The sequence below is a fragment of the Hylobates moloch genome, unplaced genomic scaffold, assembly GCF_009828535.3.
Source record: "Hylobates moloch isolate HMO894 unplaced genomic scaffold, HMol_V3 SCAFFOLD_4, whole genome shotgun sequence".
Taxonomy (NCBI): Eukaryota; Metazoa; Chordata; class Mammalia; order Primates; family Hylobatidae; genus Hylobates; species Hylobates moloch.
The window spans coordinates 48,755,151-48,774,346 of NW_026652279.1; the positions used below are offsets into that span (position 1 = coordinate 48,755,151).

The 19,196-nt window shown below is 39.0% G+C and overlaps 1 protein-coding gene across 5 annotated transcripts; it reads left to right on the forward strand.

Annotated features, from left to right (window-relative positions):
• The first annotated feature begins 711 nt into the window (after nt 1-711).
• Nucleotides 712-15,455, forward strand: NEPRO (nucleolus and neural progenitor protein). 5 transcript variants are annotated; one of them, XM_032150165.2, is made up of 9 exons: nt 712-819; nt 2,774-2,928; nt 6,346-6,425; nt 6,964-7,095; nt 7,553-7,630; nt 8,948-9,309; nt 9,647-9,708; nt 11,930-12,189; nt 14,355-15,455. In XM_032150165.2, exons 1-9 carry the CDS (start codon nt 717-719, stop codon nt 14,821-14,823), a joined length of 1,701 nt encoding a protein of 566 aa, XP_032006056.1. In that variant the 5' UTR covers nt 712-716; the 3' UTR covers nt 14,824-15,455. The 5 variants fall into 5 exon arrangements, with proteins under 5 accessions (XP_032006056.1, XP_032006057.1, XP_058293490.1 ...); XM_058437507.1 differs by lacking the exon at nt 712-819 and adding an exon at nt 920-1,547 and having other exon boundaries at nt 2,759-2,928; XM_058437506.1 differs by lacking the exon at nt 712-819 and adding an exon at nt 920-1,547.
• The last annotated feature ends 3,741 nt before the right edge of the window (nt 15,456-19,196 follow it).

Consider the following 19,196-nt stretch of genomic DNA (forward strand, 5'->3'; position numbering starts at 1 on the left):
AAAACTTAAGGGGGCATTAGCACGGCTGAGGATAAATGAATTATTAGAAAGATATCAATGAGGTAAGGATCACTAGAGCTTGGAATATGATCTTGTCTTGGAGACTGACAAAAGTGGGAATGACAGACAGGTGTCTTCCAAGTTTTTTTGATGTAATCTCGGTTTTGCTGTGGTTCAAGACATAAAGGAGCCTTCCTTTACCACTCAAAGCAAATCACTGCTTCTTCGCTACAAATTCCATACCTTGCATAAACCTCTTCATTTCATTTCTTCCTTTTTCCCCTAATGTCTGAAGCAGAGTTGGGGGTAAAAGCACCAACTCAATTCTGGGCCTCATTTTCCATATTTGTAAAATGGCTATAAGTATTTAATAGTTCCAAACTTGCTTGTGCCTCCGAATCCCCTGCGCTAAGTTTAAATAAAATGCAGATTCCTCACCCCATTCTCAGAGATTCTGTTGGTTAGTATTGGGATGGGGCTTTTTTTCCTCCATGATTCTACGCGGCCACGTGTTGGTAACCAATGTACAGACGACTGGGTCCTTCCCAGTGCCACGCGTTTACTCTGTGAAGGCCGCCTCCGGCCCGGCTCCTGGCCCCGTCCGAGCCCCACCCCCTGCTCCCTTCCGGCCCGGAATGGGTCCCACCGCCTCACCTCCGGTCGCTCGACGTGCTCTCGCGTAGCTCCGCCTTTCTTAAGTCGCCCCGCCTCGCAACATGGCTGCGGTGCTGGCCGTCACGGAGCCGTGGAACCGTGTGAGAATCCCTAAGGCGGGGAACTGCAGCGCAGTGACGGTGCAGAACCCCGGCGCGGCCCTTGGTGAGTGAGGCGCCGGGCGAGGAGCGGGGGAACGTTTTCGGGGGAGGCCGCCAGGCCCGGCCGGCGCACGTGGGCGCGGGTGGTACCAGAACTTCCCGGCCCCGGGGGACGCTGGGAAGGGGCGCGGGGCACGTAGGGGTCGAGCGGTCCCAGCACTTTGCTGGTATAGCTTGTAGGGCCTCTGGCTTCGCATTCCTTCATTGAACCAGCTGTGCTAACGCAGGGCTTGGCTGGAGAGATGAAGGACCAAGGCTCAGCCGTGCGCTGAGGGGGCGGAGAGAGGTGGACTCAGCTGGTGCCGGGGAACAGTGCTGCCTGGGAACCGTTGCTCACCTGGGTCTTGGGAGTGTTGTTTACCCTTCCGTCCATTTCCCCTTTCCGTGTTTTTCCTGTCCCCGAGGAGCGGAGGACGTCACCTAAGTACTGGGACTCAAATTTTAATCTTTTCGGACCTCTATCTGCTTATCTGTGAAATGGAGCTAGTCCTCCTACTCCTCACAGGGGCGTTGGGAATATCTAATGATGTAATTTAGGAGACAGTGCGCTGTAAACGACAGTGTTTTACCACCTAAATGGATGGTATTTGTTAGGGTGAAGGGCGTATAGTAGGTAGGAGCCTGGCGCAGGAGCCAGGTTGTTTGGGTTTGAACACTAGCTCTACCCTTTGCTGGAGCTTGAGGGAGTCATTGAACCTTTCTGTGCCTCACTGATCTCACTTTCAAATGGAGGTAAAAGTAGTACCTTCCTCATAAGGCTGTTTGTGGGGGATGAAAGAGTTGATAATGTAGAGAAAGCATTTGGAACACTGCCTGGCATGGTAAATGAACACTCAAATGGAAGCTGTTATGAATGTTAAATCCGTAGCTCCGGGGCCCAAGGGAGAGAATACGGTCATGGGTTCTTTGTTTCTGGTTGGGCTGGTGAAGCCCTTTCCTTATCCCTCTTTTCACTAGAGACAAACTAAAAACCATGGCTTTAAGCTGCAAAAAGCCTAAAACAAAACAGAACAGAACAACAAAATAAGGCGGGTTGGACAAGCTTGACTTAGATCATCACATCCCCTTTCCCATATATCCATCCTACACACTTTACAGATTATCCCATCTATCCTTCCTACACACTTTACAGATTAGTATTCCCTCTTTCTCTATTCAAAAATTCTTTAACAACTCCTATTAGGCCTGGAAAATTCACCAACTCGCTACCCATCCCCAAGGCAGCCCATTCTGTCTTCAGGTAGTTGTTGGGACAGTAAGAAAATTCTCGTTAGGTAGCAACCAGCCTTTACTTCCATCTAGAATGCTAGTGCTGCCTTTAGAGCCATAAATAACACATGAACTACATCTTAGGGACTACTACAGATTTTCAGACTAGGAAGCATCTGCTGATGAGCACCCGGGGTTCAGTCAGGCGTTCATCAAATAATACGATTTCCGGTTACTGTGGTGGTTTTTCTTTTCTGAATATGTTTGTGTCTCTCTTAACGTGATATCCAAACACAGAAGCCTTGATTTTGAAGACTGTGAATTTATTCATTCTGTCTTGCTTTCAGGCATAGCAACATGGGGAGTTAGAGAATTATTACGCATGTTGTGACATGTGCCCCACCTTCAAGGTGGGGGCTTAAGTGTACACATGAGGCGTAAGTGTACACCAAATGACTGACAGCAAAGTATTCATATGAAAGATTATTAAATCATGATAAAATGCAATGTAAAGATATAGCTTCTTGTTTAACAGATGTTCTTTTAATGATTTCCTGGACTTTATATCATCTGTTACCATTTTCCAACTTCTCTTATACTTAGAATCCTTACGTTCATACAGTTGAGACTGATTACATTCGTTTTTGATTCCTTTAAAACAAATAAGGAAAGATGCTTTTTTTCAGTGTGTTTTTAATGTACTTAATGTAGAAATACATACTATATCTTATTAGATGTCTCTGCTTCAGACCTTTGCATTGCAGCTGTAATTAAAGAATGCCATCTCGTCACACTGTCGCTGAAGAGCCAAACCTTAGATGCAGAAACAGATGTGTTATGTGCAGTCCTTTACAGCAATCACAACAGAATGGGCCGCCACAAACCCCATTTGGCCCTCAAACAGGTGAGGAAGCCCGGTAGGTGAGACCCAACCTGTTCACTTGAAAATGTAGATCACACTGCCACTTACTATATTGCTATTTATGGAAATCTCGTGGAAATCTCAGAAAATTACTTGTGTTTTTATAGGCCTATAGCCTACAGTTACATGTGCACTTTTTTTTTCCTGAAAGCATTTCAGCATTTCAAAAAGTAACTTTTGTTAGAAAAGAAGTATGTTTAGATTAATTCTTTCCCAGTCTTGTTTCTAATAGGCAAGTAAACATTTTCTTCATTATATACAATCTATAACAACAGTGCCTTTGCCCAGCTCAAAGATTAAGTGATTTGAGCAAGACAGAATGTTGGACATTAAGAAACAGTTCCCTGGGCATAATCAAAATGCTAAAATTATTTTTTAAAAAAACTTGTCTTATTATGGGGTACATAATCTAATTGGTGGTATGTTAGAGTAAATGGGTACATAGCAAGTTGTGGTGTAAACTGGTTTCATGTAATGTTTGGAGCTTAAGACAAAATTGGGCCCTCCAGCTCAGCAGCTACACCATAGAGTAGAGCCTTTCTTAAGCTGGCTTCCTGATACGCTCATTCATTCATTCACTTAATTCTGCAAGTATTTTCTAGAAGTTCACAAGGCTATCCATTGTGTGACAGGGCTACCTTGCAAGTATTTTTGAACTTTCTGTGTGCCAGGCACTCTGCTTAGTGCCGTGTATAGAGGAGTGAAAAAGATAGACATAGTCTCTAACCTTATAGATGCATGCTTTCTGGTTAGTTTTCTACCCCTAGTACTTAAAGGGTGAAGATTTCATCAAAGAAAGATCAGGGATCATGGTCTTTCCCTAAATTTTCCATTCTACGGTGACTTTTATCTTTTTCGGAGTCTTTTTAATCCAAAAGCAAGCTTGCTAACCCTCAAAATGAATGTATTTCTCCTTCTAGCTTCTGGATTGTGAATAAAAATTTGGCATTCTCTAGTCTCTCTCTTTTACGTAGCTCTCCCATCCAGGCAGTCCGTAAGACAATACTTCCTCTGCATCTGGTCCCCTCTTCAGTTCTGGCTGCCATTTTCCTTTCTTAGACCTTGTCAACTTTTAGTTGTCTTACTATCATAACTGATGTTTCCTCCTTCAGTTTTTCCTAAGTTCTGGCATATTCTAAATATTAAAACCAGGTTACTCATCTGAAAACACAGCTTTGATTTTTAGTGGTTCTCCGTTGTGTCCTGAGTAAAGACCAAACTTCTTAGTTTGGCTTACAAGATCTGTGATCTGGCCTCTTCAGTCTTCTTAGTTCAGGCTTCTCTCTCGCATTCAGATAGATTATATTCCAGCCAACCTGGACTCAACACACCTGCATGCTCACTGTGTTTGTTCCTACTTCTGAATCTGCTTACCCGGTCCTGTATGTTTAGAATGCCCAGCCTCTCTCTCCATGTCTGCCTGTTAAAGGCCTTCCCGTCCTCTGAGTCCCATTTTAAGCCTTCCCAGCAGTGATAATCTATGTTATAGTAATCTCATTTTAAGTTGTATTTTTCTGATTATTACTGAAGTTGCTTTTTTTTTTTTTTTTAAATTCTTGGCTATTTGGGCCTTCTCTTTGTACTTGTCTTATAGCATTTAATATAGTCTGTGTCATGTCATGGTAAAGTTATTTGTGTATATATTTTATATTCTATGTGATCCCTGAAGTAGGAAACATGTTTTATGCTTATGTTACTGCTGCAGTTGCTATTACTACTTCTACTACTGCCTTACAACTGCTTAATATTTCACAGTTTTCAGAGAACTTTCATGTAAGTACTAGAATCGGCCTGTCTCTGAACATTCCCCTAAATGGAACACAGAAAATAGTTTTGATTCCTGTTCTGTGGAGTACATGTAGGGCATGCTGGGAGATAAAATGGTATTAGAAACTTCCCTATCTCTAGTTGCTAAAAATCTAGTAGTAAAAATAGGAAGACATGTAAAATATTTAATTAAATGCTAAAATAAAAACAGAACCTATTTAAAATTGCAATCTTCAGCACTCCCTCTCTGCCTTATTTTTCTTCATAGCACTTAACACCACCTGCCATTGATTGACTGCCTTTCTCTCCCAGCTCTAATGTAAGCTCCACAAGGGCAATGTATTTTGTCTCTTTTGTTTACTGCTATAATCCAGTTCTTAGAACAGTGTTCAGTAAGCACTCAATAGCATTTTTAATTTTTTTTAAAAAAAGCTAAGGGCCATGCATTGTACAAAATGCTGTAGGAATTCTGTAGTCCTCAGGAATAACACACAAAGGGCAGCATGAGACTGCATCTAGACAGATAGAAAAATTTGGATGGGCATTGATACTGGCAACAAGAGTATCTTGCCAGAGCTGCAAATATACTTCTAGAAATTGAACCAAGGTTATGGATTCTGTTTTAACAACAGTTTTCAGAACAATGGAGGGAACAATCCTTAAATTCTTTAGGGTTAGCTCCTATCTTTTTCAGTTTTCAAGTCTGGACACCATCCTTTGAAGGAGGTATTGACAAACCCAGATGATAAAGCACTTGGAAAACATAGTAAGTGAACTGTGGTTCAAAAGGAAACAAAAGAGAAAAAAACTCAAGAGAGAGAAGGGAGTAAGAGAGAAGATGCAGAGGAACATAAGAACAAGCTTCATCTACTCAAAGAATATATTTGTTCAGTGATTAAAGCCAATCATTTTCCCCATCTCTGTGGTACTTTATAGACTGTTGAAATGTAGTAGTTAATAATTTGCTATCTTAATAGTTTCACTGTTAAAAATCATGTTGTCGGCCAGGCGCGGTGGCTCACGCCTGTAATCCCAGCACTTTGGGAGGCCGAGGTGGGTGGATCACAAGGTCAGAAGATCGAGACCATCCTGGCTAACACGGTGAAACCCTGTCTCTACTAAAAATACAAAAAATTAGCCGGGCGTGGTGGCAGGCACCTGTAGTCCCAGCTACTTGGAAGGCTGAGGCAGGAGAATGGTGTGAACCCAGGAGGCGGAGTTTGCAGTGAGCTGAGATCGTGCCACTGCACTGCAGCCTAGGTGACAGAGTGAAACTCCATCTCAAAAAAAAAAAAAAAAAAAAATCATGTTGTCTCAGCAAAATTATAATCTTGAGAATAACCTATACTCGTTTTGGTCCCTTTTATAACATCAAGCTCATTGTGGCATACACTAATTTCTTAGGAGTCACCTGATTTTAAAAATGTGTTTGGCTGGTTAAATTCCAAATTTGTAACCAGAAGCAATTGCTTGCACTTTGGATTTCTCTACCCTGAAAAAAAATAAGGTATTCTGTGATACTTAGCATATTTCCATACTTTGAAAATCTAGAACTCTTTGCTTTCCTGGTCATAATTGGTGACCCTGTCTGCATTACATACACATGAATTTGAACTGCTCTTCTTCTTTCAGGTTGAGCAATGTTTAAAGCGTTTGAAAAACATGAATTTGGAGGGTTCAATTCAAGACCTGTTTGAGTTGTTTTCTTCCAAGTAAGTAAGTGGTCCAGTTGCTTTGTGATGTGGTAGGCTGGGAACTCAATGTCTTGTGATCTCCCTTTGGATTTCTCTATGCTTGCTGTTGGAATATAACCAATTATACCTCAGCTGTATAAATTTTCTTTTAATGTGGGGCACCTGGTGTTTGTGGTCATCTTCTGACATTGATCTGTGGGAGTGACTGGTGTGACATTGAAATCTGGGTCATGGTAGATTATATTAAAACATCAGTGGGCTGTTATTATGCATAACTACCTCAAATTGAGCTTAAACCAAGTCTTCACTTGAAAACTGCTATAGAAATGCTTTATATTTAAAAATGAAAGTAATGGGAGCTTGCACATAGCTGAACATGTGAAGGGTCGCCCAGGGAGGGGAAGCTCTGTGCTTCTTCTGCCATACCTTGCCCTATGCATCTCTTTATTTCAATCCTTTGTCATATCCTTTATAATAAAGTGGTAAATGTAAAAAAAAACAAAACCCCTTTTTTTTTTTAAAGTGAAAGTAATGTACGTTTTCTACTTTTTTCAAGTGAAAATCAGCCCTTAACTACCAAAGTGTGTGTTGTCCCCAGTCAGCCAGTGGTGGAGTTGGTGTTGATGAAGGTTTTGGGAGCCTGCAAGTTGTTGCTCCGCTTGTTGGACTGCTGCTGCAAAACTTTTCTGTATCCTTGAATATCTTGAAATATACCTTCTTTTGAATTGGAATTGTTTGGATATTTTTAACAGTATTTTTGTTTGAAAGTTAACACTCTGTAGGAGTTATAACCTACAGGAATTCTTAAACTTTTGCTTCTTGGCCTCCTTTTCTCAGGAATTGCCTGATGCGGCCATTGCCAGAGACTGCCTGTCACTGTTCAGCATGTATTATCCTAAGAGCATTGATAGCTACAAGTTCTTAATCTTAGAAACTAAACTTTAAGAACTAAATTTAATAATGGGAACTCTAGCAGAGTGTTTATTACCATATTTTAAAGTTTTAAATTCTTAAATAGAACGTGTTTTAAGGCTTTAATACCTTTTAAGAAAATTCTCTTTACTTCCAATATATTTCTTCATTCATGATTGTAACTTACAAAACCCACATTACTTTTTGTTTTCTACCTTAAATTGATTTTCCAGTTTGACTGTGAAACATCTAGGTTTGCAAGAGTTCATTATTTTAAACCTTGTGATGGTTGGGCTGGTGAGCAGGTTATGGTATGTACATATCTCTGACATCCTTCATTTCTTTCTCATCTCCTTTCAGCCTAGGTTTCTTAGTAGTTTTCAAACTTATTTTCCTATGGGGTTACGGAAGGTGCAGGTATTCTCTTGATTTGATCAGTTTTTTGGGGGTAGATTGGGAAGCTGAGTGCTGATGGCTTTATCAAAGGAGTCGGCTTTGTATCTCAATCCACGAGATCAGCTCAACATTGAACAACTAAAAAAATTGGGAGTGACTGGTGTCACATTGAAATCTGGGTCATGGTAGGTTGTAGTGAAACATCAGTGGGCTTTTATTGAACGTTAAAAAAATTAATGCCTACGACTGGGAATTGCATTAATAAAAAATTGTTGGCAGCAGTCATATTGCAACAGGCCGTTTAAAATGATGCTATTCCTGGGCTGGCTATGTCACTTGATTTTTTTCTGTCACTTGGTTTCTAATTTTTAATGGCAATGATAAATGCAATTTTTGACCTTCTTATATGCTAGACTCTTTTCTTCCATCTCAAACACCACTGCTTTTTTGAGCATATTTAGTTGATGTATGCTAGAATACTTGCAAACTAAAGAGACATTCTTTTGCATGTCTCTCAGTACATATTGTGAAACTGATCTGATGGATAATTAGAATTTGTCCATATCTGTAAAAAGGCCTGTTTTGGGCCATTTCAAACAATTAAGATTATTAGCTCTAATACGAATGTAAGAAAACATTGGATGGAGAAAAGAAAAAAAGTTTCTGTGTTTAGAGATTGAAAACCTTGCTTTGATACCTTAACCTGGATATCTCAAATACTATTTCCTATTGTTTTATTTTTTATTCTACTTAATCAGAGGTAACAATGTTTGATTACTAATCATATTATTTTAAAATGCTAAACCTTTGATACTCTTTTCTGTAATGAAAATAGCTTTAATTTCTGCTGATTATAATAATACATGCCTGTTTTAAGAAATTTAAAAAGAGAAATGTGAAGAACCTGAAATTTGTCTAAAATCTCACCATCTACCACACTTAAGACTTTCATATGCATCCTTTTGTACATTTCTCCATGTAGTACTTTTTGAATATATGTATATATTTCCTGGTAGACTGTCCTATAGTTTTTTGAGTAACACTTTATACTTGGATTTTTCTGTTGGGTTGGACTAATCTGGCTGTTTACAAGTGTGCACTATAGTGTTTTTTTAATCTGTGCTGGAGGACTTTGATAGCCATTTATTTTCAGCTTTCAATCTTGCAGTTTATTATGTAATCTGCAAATTGTAATTACTGGCTAATTAATGAGCTCCTATTTCTTTCTCTAGGGTTCTCTATAAAGGTGTCTTAAAAAGGTTGATTTTGTTATATGAGCCTTTGTTTGGATTGCTTCAAGAGGTCTCTACAATTCAACCAATGCCTTACTTCAAAGATTTTACCTTTCCTTCTGATATCACTGAGTTTTTAGGACAGCCATATTTTGAAGCCTTTAAGAAAAAAATGCCTACAGCTTTTGCAGCTAAAGGAATAACTAAATTGCTAAATAAACTGTTTTTAATAAATGAGCAGTCACCAGGAGCCAGTGAAGAAACCTTACTTGGAATTTCCAAAAAAGCTAAACAAATGAAGATCAATGTACAGAAGAATGTGGATCTTGGACAGCCAGTGAAGAATAAGAGAGTCTTCAAAGGTAATTTGTTTTGATACAGCACATACTCTAGTAAAACAAAAAACAAATAAAAAGAAACCTTTTGAAAGTAATAGGCATGCATTGCATAGAAAGAAATTCAACATCTCACATCTTAATTTTGACTCACATTGATTATCTTTAGAGAAGTATGGTAATACCTGTGCTTTCTAAGCTTGAGTACTTTGTTTCTGTAGTTGCTTCCTAGTTGTTTGCTTGCTTTATTCCTTTATTTATTTTGTGGTAATTTGGCAAGAAATGTGATGCACTTAAGAATTTGTTGTAGATTTGAAAATAGTATGCCTAAGGTTTTGTATCTGCAATTTTTCCACCTCCACAGAAAAGTCATCAGAATTTGATGTGAGGGCTTTCTGCAACCAGCTGAAACACAAAGCTACTCAGGTTTGTCTGGCTTCATTAAATTTAGCTTATGATTTCTGCTAATTTGTAGAGGATGCTTCTTACCAAGGGCAGAGATTGAATCTTCTCATTTTATCCCCAGCTCTAAGCTTAGTGCCTTCTTAGTTGTCAGTGTGTGCTTCTGAATGAGTAGAGGCAGGGGATTTTTAATATGTCTAGTTAATTCAGTTAATAGAGTACTTTCAGAAATATTTTAGTAGGAGTTTCTCTAGAATTTTAAAGTAATCGTAAGATCTGTCATTAAGTATGGATTGTACTGCAGCTTAAGAGTATAGGTTCTGCAGTCAGACAGTTGGTTTGAATCCTGGCTTTGGTACTAGCTGTGTGACCTTCTGTTGAGTTTCCTGATCTCTCCATACCTCTATTTTGTAATAGTAATATGTGCCTCATAGGGTTGCACTAGTTTTAATGCATGTAAAGCATTTGGCAGTCTGGAGTATGGTAAGCATTTAATTGGAGTTAGATGTTATTAGCCATTGTCATTTTGGTCATCATCCTCATCGTTTTGTCATGAAGCTATTCCTTTACTCTTGTTGAGGTTCAAGTTTTAACATGATTGATTAATGTCTGTAAATTCTGTTTGTTCTGGACCTAACAGCATATAAGTACATCAGCATTACTGTTTTACTCAGTAACTTGACTTTTTTTTTTTTTAACCCTGTCTTTGCAAAATGTCTTTACTTCTGGTATTTTTCATGGGTTAGTTTACTTCTTTTATTTAAGAATTCTTAAGCATACTTTCTTAAACTTTAAGGACTCCAGCTTCCATTGATGTTCTGTCCAATTTATGAATTCAGAGTGAGGAATAATACTTTCTGTGCCAGGCATTGTTCTAAGTGCTTTTATATGCACGAAGTCATGTAATTATATCACAAAAGCTCTGTGAGGTGGGCATGCGTATTACTGTTTTCATATTTCAGATGAGGAAATTGAGGCATAGAAAGGCCAAGAAACTTGGCCAGGCCACATAGTGAATAAATGGCAGAGCTGCGATTTGAATGCAGGCAGTATGGTTTCATAGTCTCTCTTCTTTACCATTCACCAGTCCCCAGAACAGTTTTTCAACTGTATCTCAAGAACTATGGCTCTTTGTGAGCCTTGAAACTTCTGCAGCCTGTGCACCTGTTTGTAGGTGAGCTGGCTTTGAAGTTGGTGGGTCAGCATCACCCTTATTCAAGACTAATTGCTACTATATTTTTAGCAAATAGCACTAACTTGCTTAGCTGTAAAGCAAACTACCTCTATTGATCACCAAACATAAACTATTGACCTGGGTCATTACTTTTATATTTTCTACTTTTTTTTAAAGTTCCTTTTGAGTGTAAGAAATTTGGAAGAAGGTAAGCTTTGAATGAAAGAGCAGATCATCTTGTAGGCAGCATATTTTCATAAAGAAATAGTAAACGTTAGTAAAATCCAGATGTGACTCGATATAGAAAGAAGGGGTTGAAGAAGTAAAGGTGCCTTGTCAGAAGATGGTTGAAATAGAATTGGAAATGTTGCTCAGTTGAACATTTTTAACAGATACTCAGCAGGCATTAACTGATTAATGGGCTTATTCTGCTGGGCGTTCTGCAGGGCCCCATATCTTCCCTGTTTTCAGAAACATTTCTAAATTGAGGAGGTTTGCTCAGGATATGGAAATAAGTGAAAAACAAGTTGTGATAATCTGGTGGTGTAGAGAAGAGGGGCCTTTCAATGATCCCCCAACTCTCTGCAATTAGGCTTTGACCAGTATTTAATCATGTGGGGTTTTTTTGTTGTGTATGTGAGATATGTGTGTTAGAATATTTATGTTAACTTTCCTATGTCAGTCTAATTCAGCTGCAGATGGGACCTGTCCTGGTACAGAGGGGGAACAAAACAACTTGTACTTGGAGCAGTGGAGAAAAATTCAGTTTTTAAAGAAATAAAGAAAGCTTAGTGAGCAAAAAAATTTCCTTAAAGATTGATAATTTTTTTTTTAATTTTTAGGTTTTGTGGGTACCTAGCAGGTATATATATTTATGGGGTACATAAGATATTTTGTTACAAGCATATAGTGCATGATAATCACAGGGTAAATGGGGTATCCATCACTTCAAGCATTTAGGGACTGATAATTCTAATTTTTAAATTTTGATTGTGAGCTAGCTTTCCCTGTTGTCATATAATTACAAGTCAGTAACATGTCCAATATTTTTCTTATCTTTCCACGTTTCAGGAGACCAGTTTTGATTTTAAATGTTCTCAATCCAGACTAAAGACAACCAAGTATTCTTTTCAGAAAGTAGTAGGAACTCCTCATGCCAAAAGTTTTGTGCAAAGATTCCGAGAGGCTGAGTCCTTCACACAACTTTCTGAAGAAATCCAGATGGCAGTTGTATGGTGCAGGAGCAAAAAACTCAAGGCTCAGGCCATTTTTCTGGGTAACAAACTTCTTAAAAGCAACCGGCTTAAACATCTGGAAGCTCAAGGTACTAGGTAGGTATATTGCAAAAATTATGTTACTTTACTTTTTCTGTTGTTGTTATGAGTAAAAGTATCTATTCAGGTCACTTTTCTTTAAAATGTGATGTCCAGCAGCTGCAGCGGGGCTAAATTGGGATGTACTCAAACTGCAATTGCATTTGCTGCTTTTGTTGTAAGAGCAAAGCTGTATCACTGGAGGAAGAAGATAAACAGGTTAATTGGACTTCAGTCATTTATGCTCTTTATCATTTCCATCTGCTCATTCAGGAACCATTAAGAATGTCTAGTGTGCTGAGCCTGAGGATACAACTGCATAAAGACATGACTTGGTTTTCAGGGAGTTCAGGGTCTTCTGGGAAAGGCAGCCCTTCTGCAGACAGCTTCAGTGCAGTGCAGTGGGATAAGGGCATGGGAGCAGAAGCAGAAGGTGCCTGCCTCCTGTGAGGCCCACGCAAGACTGCTGGGGTCTTGTACTGTTGCTCCTTGCTACTATTTATAGCAGCTGAACTCTCTATTTCTTTTCTGTGTTTTTATATTCAGAACTGTTTAAGGGTGCTTATCTTTGCTTGTGAACCAGTATTGCATGAAGTATTACATGAAGTTAGACGTTAGACACTTCAGGGCTTAATGGTAACAATTTCAGACACAAATATGTATTAAGAGCCTATTCCACCTTCACAGAGGCAATTATTCTGACCTGTTTTTTATTGTATTCTTTAAGAAATATCCTGTGCATGCCTCGTAATTTCTTATCCATAGTTATAGAGCTACTGAGGGATTTAAAATTCATTCCTGGGGATGAACCACATATTGAAAAGTTGTTAAATTTTCTTTTAAAATTAACATAAAATATATTCCTGTTTTAGAAAAAAATTAGTATACAGTGAGGGTTTTGTAACACATTTTGATTAAAAGCTATGGGAAAAGTGGTTGAATATTCCTAAGGGATGAAGTGCTTGAGGGGTTTTAACATTAAGATGGGTCCCCTAAAGGTCTGTAATAATCTAAAAGTGAGGTATCCTATGGCTGGAAATGCCTGAGATGGAGAGAAGCATTCTGTTTAAAACTGGGTTTAAAATCAAGGGTAGATGAGGCAGAGGTAACAACTAAAAGTTAATGAGAAGGGTAGCAAACTGGTGTTTATTGGTTAAACCATTACTCCGTACTTCCCCAGATATAGTGCTCTTTCATATATTGCCATTTTGCTGTTTCATTAATATATTTGTAGTAAACTTTATAATTTATTTAATGTCTATAATAACACTGTGAGGTAGACAGTATTATTCCCATTTCATAGATGGGTAAATGGAGGATTTTGCTCAAGGGATTAGATGTGGAACTCAGTTCAGGCCCTGTTTTCCTTTCAACTCTGAAGTACACCCACCTTCTCCCCACTTAAAAGCCACTGCTTATAGTAAGATAAGAAAAGGGTATGGAAGCACAGATCATGATTTACTTTATTATAATGGGCTTCCTCAAAGTTTTATATCCATGCCCATCTTTTAAAATCTATCACAAACAGTGAAACAATTCAGCAAGGCACTGATGAACCTTGTGGCATTGTACCCTGTGTGGAAGCAAAACACCTAAAATGATCAGCTGTTTGATTTCTGAATTTCCAAACTTGAAGATGACATATGAATCATAATTAGGGTAGCTTAAGGCTGTCTGTGTGTCTGGGCCAGAAGCCCTGTCTTCACATTCTTTATTATAAACCCCTCTTAGCCTTTATTCCTTTTTCCTTGTTCATTTCCTGCCCATAGCATGAAGCTGATTATCCAGATTCGGATTGATACTTACTGGCAGATTTTTTCATTTCTGATGTTTCCTCATGTCCACTCATTACATTATGAACAGATTAGCAGTTATGAGGGAAAAGCTCTGAGACTAAAGTACAGAGGTATCTCACTATTCAGCTAATTGCTAGTCAGCTGTACTTTTGAGAGTTTGAAAGCAAAATGGGGACACATTCGTCTACACTTCAGTCAGAGAGCATTTGTGCTCTGAAAAAACAGACTTGGGGTGAAACTATTTTTCGATGTGGTTCTGGGATTGTACACAGGCATAGGACTTGTAGATAAGTTGTGTATTTTTCTTTTCAGTTGGTAAATTAAGAGTGCTTGAGAATGTTTTTCTGCATCTTAAGCCCAGATTTTTCCTCTCTCTGTCTTTTAAAGTTTGCCAAAGAAACTAGAGTGCATGAAAACATCTATTTGCAACCACCTTCTTCGTGGCTCAGGTATCAGAACTTCAAAGCATCGTCTGAGACAGAGAAGATCACAGAATAAATTTTTACAGAGACAAAGGAAACCACAGAGAAAGTTGCAATCGCCTCTTTTAAGGGAAATTCAGCAGTTCTCTCAAGGGACTAGGAAGAGTGCTACAGATACCAGTGCTAAGTGGAGACTCTCACACTGTACTGTGCATAGAACTGATCTCTACCTTAACAGTAAGCAACTCTTGAATAGTGGAGTTTCAATGCCTGTCATACAAACGAAGGAGAAAATGATTCATGAAAACCTTAGAGGCATCCATGAAAATGAAACTGATTTGTGGACAGTGATGCAAATAAATAAAAACAGTACATCAGGAACCATTAAGGAGACAGATGACATTGATGATATTTTTGCTTTAATGGGAGTTTAGGTGTTCATATGTGAGACTTTTAAGTGATTAACAAGGCTAGTTCAGTGTTCTAAGTAGAACTGCTAAGATCTGGAAGTACCACTTGGACTCACAGAGGAGCTGCTTTAGTGCAGCATTGCACAGGAGTTCGTTTCAGTTCAGATCAGTCTACATTTAAAGTAGCACTGTGTCATTTCATCAACAAGTATTTCTTTTTGGCTTCAACTACATGTCAGGTGTTAATATGAAAAATCTGCCACAGCCTACCCTTGAGAAGCAGATGTAATTCCTTGAGTGAGGCTAGTAAGTCTCTGAAAAACTGAATAATTTTATGACTTACTAGGCAATTTAATAATCGTTTGCAAAAACCATTGTGTCTTGAGGTAAATGAGGAGGGAGGGTGGGGGATAGCAAGGAAACACCTGAAAGGTCACTTTGGCCTTATTGGCTCCATTGTACGTACATAGGTCCATCTCTGAATACTAAAGTTTGTAGCTCCTGACAGTTATACTGTCTTGTTTATATGTTGAAATTGATCATCAAGGTTTGCCACTGCTTGTATTACCAGGGACTGGTTACAACCATTATTTCTCTTCATTTGCTCAGCTTATCTCATATTAAAGTGAGTGGAGTTCTCCAAGAGGTTTTATTTATTTGGGTACCAGTGATTCATTCCAAATAAACCTTTTTACAAAAAGGATATAACGTGGTTTATGGTTACATATGAAATATAACAGGATAACAGGTAGATGAGAAAGTAAAATGAAAAAATCAGGTTAGGAGACACAAAGTAGACCCAGGAATGAGGCTAGAACATTTATAATTTGGTGTTGATGCTGTCATCTGATAGGGGATGTTGCTCATACTGTTGCTGTGAGGGGAGTACATCTTGAGTATTTTCAAATAATGATGTGAAGTTTGAGGTAGGTATCTTTCCAATGTTCTAACTTTACTAGAATTAGGTTACTAAGCTTCTCTAGTGCCCTTAACAGAAGTTAACTTTCCCTTCCATTCTTTATTTGGCTTTGTTCTTTCCCTGTCTGCCTTCTGCATTTTCTCAGTTCTCTCTACCAGGGGTTCTCAACCTTTAGACTTTTTGAGAATCACCTGGTGGGTTGCTAAAAGATGCAGATTAGCCCTTTCCCAGCGACTGATAAACAGGGGCCAGAAACTTGCATTTTTAACATGGAGCCCAGGTGATTTTGATCCAGGTGGCCCCAAATCCAGTTATATAAACAATACTTTAGCTTCTCTCCTGAAGCCTTAAGTAAACTTGTTTAATTCTTAATCTCTAGTCACTTTTCATATTCCTTTTGGCTTCCTACCAAGTGGTAGTATCCATTTAGTGCCTTAAACTATGGATAATACCAAGGAGATTTCATTCTAGACAAGTCTAGAAATGGCCATTAACTTCTAAGTGTCCTTGTGTTCAATGAATTTCCTTTACCTACTGGGAAATGGAAGGTAAATTAGTAAGAGAACTGGTGTATATATAGCTTTGTGGACCATAGGGCTTATTTGCTGAGAGTTGTCTATATTCATGGCACCCAGTCCCCTAAGTAGCCTCTTTTAAGACTTCATTTAGCAGATTCAGAAAAAAACTCCCTGGGAATTAGGAGATTTAAGGTTCAGTCTTGCTTCTTCTACTTGTGGCTTCACTGAGCTAGTCAGTTTCCTCTGGCTTAGGTTTCTGGATTTGAAGTGGAATTTTTTCAAGAATGAAACTTTTATAGCTGAAATAAACTTTGGAGCTTATCTTTCATTGGAAAAACCAGGGTGGTTCAGTGAGTTAAGGACAATACAGCATGGACTGGACCGCCAGTCTAGCATTTGTTTCTGAATTCATTCATGTTCTTTTGGAGTATCTTCATCTCCTCATTTTCCTATCTTCTGCCCTTTACTATTCTGGGAAAATGTCAAAAAAGCTTCACATGTGTCCACAAAATGACAATTTGTATGTTTATAAGGAATTTAGTATTTTATATGTTAGTTTTTCCAAATAAATCCAAATATTTAACATTTAAAAAAATGCAATCTAAAGTATACCAAACTGTAACTTACCTAGTAAATGAGATTAGAAACTATTGTCAGGGTCACAGTAGTGAATTATTATTATTATTATTTTTAAGACAGCCTTGCGCTGTTGCCCAGGCTGGAGCACAGTGGTATGATCTCAGTTCACTGCACCCTCCACCTCCTGGGCTCAAGCTGTTCTCCCACCTCAGCCGCCTGAGTAGCAGCTGAGACTACAGGCACCACCAAGCCCTAGCTAATTTTTAAAAAACTTTGTGTAGAGATGGGGTTTCACCATGTTACTTAGGCTGGTCTCAAACTCCTGGACTCAAGGGATCCACCCACTTTGATCTCTCAAAGTGCTGGGGTTGCCCACATCCTAGTACCAACTTTATCACTTCTGATGGCATTAGGACACACAGGCCATTTATAAGAGCAGTGTTTGAGACCTCTTGTGTGTCACTTCAAATCCTCTTGACCTTCATACTAAAGTCACTGCTGTGGCAACCAGTGACTGAACCTTGCCTCTTGCTCTGGGGACGTCTCACTTCCTGCCCCTGGGCTTCTCACCAGCTGCAGGAACTGCCTAGCATTTGGGTATGTACAACCCGGAAGAGGTGTGGGGCCATCCCATCCCCTCCTCAAAGAAATTCACAGGCACAGTATGAGGCTAAAGTAACTTCCATCTTGGATGCTCATCTACCATGCTGACTTCTGATAACCAGTTCCAGGAATGCCCTCTAAGATTTCCACTTTTATCTATTAAAAGCACACACACACACACACACACACACACACACACACACTGTAAATCCTGGCGTGAAGCAATCTATAGGCTATGTTGCAAACAGCATTCTTGCCTTTCCCTGAGGAGTTGACTTCAGTGTCTCACATGTTCCTTCTGAAGCATGTATACGCGTTTCTCTATGGCAGAAAAGCCCTGGGTCGGGGGGTAATTGCGGGGATCACTACCTGAGACATGGCTTCTGTGCATAGGTCCCTATTAAATGTTTCTTTCTGACAAACTGGATTTGTTGGCCTCTTTCTTTGGCATCTCAGCACTCTCAGCCTTTGGGGGTAGGTTGCATAGACATGCTCACTATGGAACACATATTTCCTAACACTTGTCACAAGTTCCCTCAAGAGCTAGCACTAGTGTCTATGTTTTGGCTAACTCAATGAGTATGTCGTTAATAGGCTTGTCTGTCATGTTTCATTTTGCCACTGTTCCCTGGGATCACTTCCCAAATTTACATATGTAAGCTTTTGGCTCAGGCTCTGCTTATAGGAGAACCAAGGATAAATCAAAGCAGTAAAGTAACACTGGCAGACAAAAAGATGACTTCTAAGATAATTCTTTTGTTACTATATATTTTATGAATGTCTATATTAAAAAATCTTTTTTTGGATGAAAACATTCCTGGTTAGATTAGACCAATTCCATCAACTATAAAACTGACAATATATTCAGATTGTTTTCTGAAAAAAAGGCATGAAGTTGGTTTACAGCTTTAATTTTTTATCCAGCAATACAGCTATAACCTTTTAATATTCAGCTTCGCTTTGAAACGCTAAGCCACTTATAGGAATAGGTCAGTGGCACCTTCACAAAAATCTTTTCTATTTACTTTAGTTCAAAGTCTTTATTTTTCCATTCTGAATCTTAAATGTAGCAGTCTAAACTGTCCCATCAGCTTTTTTCTCTTGCCCTTTGCAAATTAGTTTTCTCATTTAAAGCTATTTTTGTTTCTTGCGTTTTCACTAGTGAAAATGTTACTTCCCCCATGAAAGGACATTTCTTGTAATAAACCTACCTGTGAATTTTGCTATATTTCTTTTTTTTTTTTTTTTTTTTTTTTGAGACAAGAGTCTTGCTGTCGCCCAGGCTGGAGTGCAGTGGCACGATCTCGGCTCACTGCAGGCTCCGCCATTCTCCTGCCTCAGCCTCCTGAGTAGCTGGGACTACAGGCACCCGCCACCTCGCCCGGCTAATTTTTTGTATTTTTTTAGTAGAGACGGGGTTTCACTGTGTTAGCCAGGATGGTCTCGATCTCCTGACCTCGTGATCCGCCCGCCTCGGCCTCCCAAAGTGCTGGGATTACAGGTGTGAGCCACCGCACCCGGCCGAATTTTGCTATATTTCTTTGTTGGTTTGGCCTTACAAATATGTAGCTGTCATCTCACACGTTACCTGCTGTAAAACCATTCATTTTAATCTTAATGGCTTTCAAGGTTACAGTAATAAATGAATTTCAGAGAAATCAAGTGCAAGATCCAACATTTATAATAAACATCAGAACTAGAACTTGAATTCTTTCGGTTGTTTCCAACATGGACTAACACATTTTATCAAGAATGTTTTCAGTATTCAAATAAGGACT

Bases quoted from the DNA above. Each gene is read 5' to 3' on its own strand.
- NEPRO (XM_032150165.2), top strand. From the start codon at position 717: ATGGCTGCGGTGCTGGCCGTCACGGAGCCGTGGAACCGTGTGAGAATC. The intron at 820-2,773 runs GTGAGTGAGGCG...TCTCTGCTTCAG, and splicing joins GAACCCCGGCGCGGCCCTTG to ACCTTTGCATTGCAGCTGTA. The intron at 12,190-14,354 runs GTAGGTATATTG...TGTCTTTTAAAG, and splicing joins CTGGAAGCTCAAGGTACTAG to TTTGCCAAAGAAACTAGAGT.